This window comes from Aspergillus affinis, assembly GCF_023601865.1.
Source record: "Aspergillus affinis strain CMG 70 chromosome Unknown NODE_216_length_29945_cov_99_989052, whole genome shotgun sequence".
NCBI lineage: Eukaryota > Fungi > Ascomycota > Eurotiomycetes > Eurotiales > Aspergillaceae > Aspergillus > Aspergillus affinis.
This window is the reverse complement of record NW_026515997.1, coordinates 27,533-29,945: the sequence shown is the minus strand read 5'-3', so window position 1 is coordinate 29,945 and position 2,413 is coordinate 27,533. Positions and strand designations below refer to the sequence as shown.

The 2,413-nt window shown below is 49.4% G+C and overlaps 1 protein-coding gene across 1 annotated transcript; it reads right to left on the bottom strand.

The window, feature by feature from the left end:
• Positions 1–75: 75 nt before the first annotated feature.
• On the bottom strand, positions 76–1,515 carry KD926_004496 (uncharacterized protein; the record flags this gene model as incomplete). The annotated part of the gene is made up of 2 exons (XM_053095204.1): positions 76–1,107; positions 1,156–1,515. The coding sequence occupies 2 exons, from the start codon at positions 1,513–1,515 to the stop codon at positions 76–78; spliced, it is 1,392 nt and encodes a 463-aa protein (XP_052950108.1).
• Positions 1,516–2,413: the final 898 nt, after the last annotated feature.

Here is a 2,413-nt window from a genome sequence, read left to right as displayed (position 1 = left end):
CGGGCAGGTTTCCTTTCCTAGATCGTAGAAAAACGGTTCGGCCAGGTAGCTCTCGTTGATAGTATTCTGCCAGTGTTATTGAAAGCCCTCGATCAGCTCGCCCAATGTATTCGCCTTAGTCAGTATTTTAAGATTCTTTCTTTCGATTAGAATCCTGACGTCCTGAAACTGATGGCATCTGGGGCGTTTCGTTACCTCCAGAATCCGTTCCCAGATAGTAGGGAGCGCTTCTGGAGGAAGAAAGTAGACAAGCAACTGCTCACGGGCGACTGGATCCACTCGCTGTGACCGCATTTCTACGCCCCGGGCGGTCGCGTTCAGCCGGCTATGGTCAAAGCTAGAGGGGTAGTGTTGAATAAGATCGCCGGAATAACAGCAATTGATGATCGGGAGGAGAATCTCGTCCATCCACTGCCTGAAATCCTGGTCTAACAGACGGCTGGATTGCTGACCTTCCCGGTAGAGTCGGGGAAAGAGCAGATACAGAGATATATCTTCGAATCCAACCAGGCGACCAAAGGTATAATGCGGGACTTGATGGACAGGCCGGCGCACACTATGGGCCTGCCCAGTTGAATCGAAAAACTGGACCGAAATCGGATCTAAATGAAGGCTTGACTGGAGGTCAGAAACTGCCATCTGCGTAGGATGCCATCGGATCTCCCGACGGGCTACGGCTAAACTACTTGTAAATCCTCTCACACTATCGATATCAACGGTAATACCCAATGAAGGGTTTGGGCGATAGTCGGCAGCCACACAGAGATGTATTGGGAATCGATCGGGATCTCGAGAATCCGTTCCGTAGTAGATCTGTTGTTTCCGTACCTTAGGAATTTGCTGGGCAAGGTTAGACTCGCGGACCGCGATTGTCGTCGAGCTTAGTACATCCGGAAAGTCTCTGTCGATATTAATCTGGTCCACGTAGTCCCCAAGCCCAGTATAAACCGAATGCGTCTCTTGGTGCGCCGTATGTGCCTGCTCATGGCACTTATAACAACAGCCGTAATGCTGATATAGCTGATCGGCAAGTGCGCGTGCCAGCGTACAAATATCCTCGCGAGATTCGGAAATCGGTAGGATAGGAACTGGGATCTCTAAATTCGACTGATTATCATAGGGTCGCTCATTGCGCGTCGGTAGGGATGGTCAGACTGAAGGCTCAGACTCGGGCTCGGGACTAGCGACAGGCTCAAAACTGTTAAGCTCTAGAGGTGGCTCGTCAATCGGTATATAGCTATCTTCAAGTTCGAGAGGAGCTGGACCGGGGCTCAACGGCGGGAGCAACTCTTCCAGTTCATGGGTTACCGACGGCGCCCCTATGCCAGTAATATGAGCGATAGAGGGATTGGAAATTGTAGATGGCCTAGCAGAGCAGAATTCGGTAGAGAACGCGTTATATTCAGTAGCTCGCGCGGTCTCCCGCCGGTTTTGTTGCCGTTTAAGTTTCGCAGCCTCCCGTTCCTCTGATGAGGCGTATTTTGGTGGACGACCACGTTTTCGAGTAGTAGACATAATCGTACCTAGATACAAATTTGGCCGATGTTAAGAGAGATACTGACAGCATGGCTGACGATAAAATTGGTAAAATGCTTGATCGATTCTATGTAGCGAGGCTGCAGACTAGCTAACTATCTACGATCGCTGTGTGGGTCATGTGGTACACTAAACTACATTCGGAAGGTCAAATATGCGAGGTACCGCCAACAGATACTGACTGATAAAACTGAATAGGCGAAAGGAACTAGTGCCCTAGAAACTGATGGACAAGGGGGAGGAACCTTGCTAGCTGGAAAGTTCTGTAATAGAGGTCGTCTGTTATGGTACAGATCTAGGGTGCCTAAGATACCCCCTCGGCGTAGCCCAGAACGCTATATTAATTATTATCTGTTCCGGGATCTGCATATCTCCCGCCTGCCTGAAGATCCTGTTGTAGCTCTTCGAGCTACATCTTGTCTATCAGCCTGTAGATAGCTTGACCCTATAGCAATTCAGAGATATTGTAAACTATTAGCCTGCCTGCCATCAGCTCTACTACCCCGCCAGCCCGCACCTTGACATCGTCAATCCGTTTCATTAATTTATATATATCTTTCTGATAGTATTATATCGGACATACTCGGGTAGATAATGCCGCGCGGCCTGTAGATCCGGGGGCCAAGTTTTATAGGACAGAGAGAGGATCTTTCTATCTATGCGTGCCGTACCGTACAAATAAGGAATATCTTAAGGAATAGAAGGAGGTCAGATAGTGTCACGGTACAGACCTGGGGTGCCTGAAGCACCCCTTCGGCATGGCCCGGAACACTATATTATCCGTTCCGGGATCCGCATATCTCCCGCCTGCCTGAAGATCCTGTTGTATGTGACGAACTGACCAAGGCCTACTATATAGAGCGATGCGCATACCAAG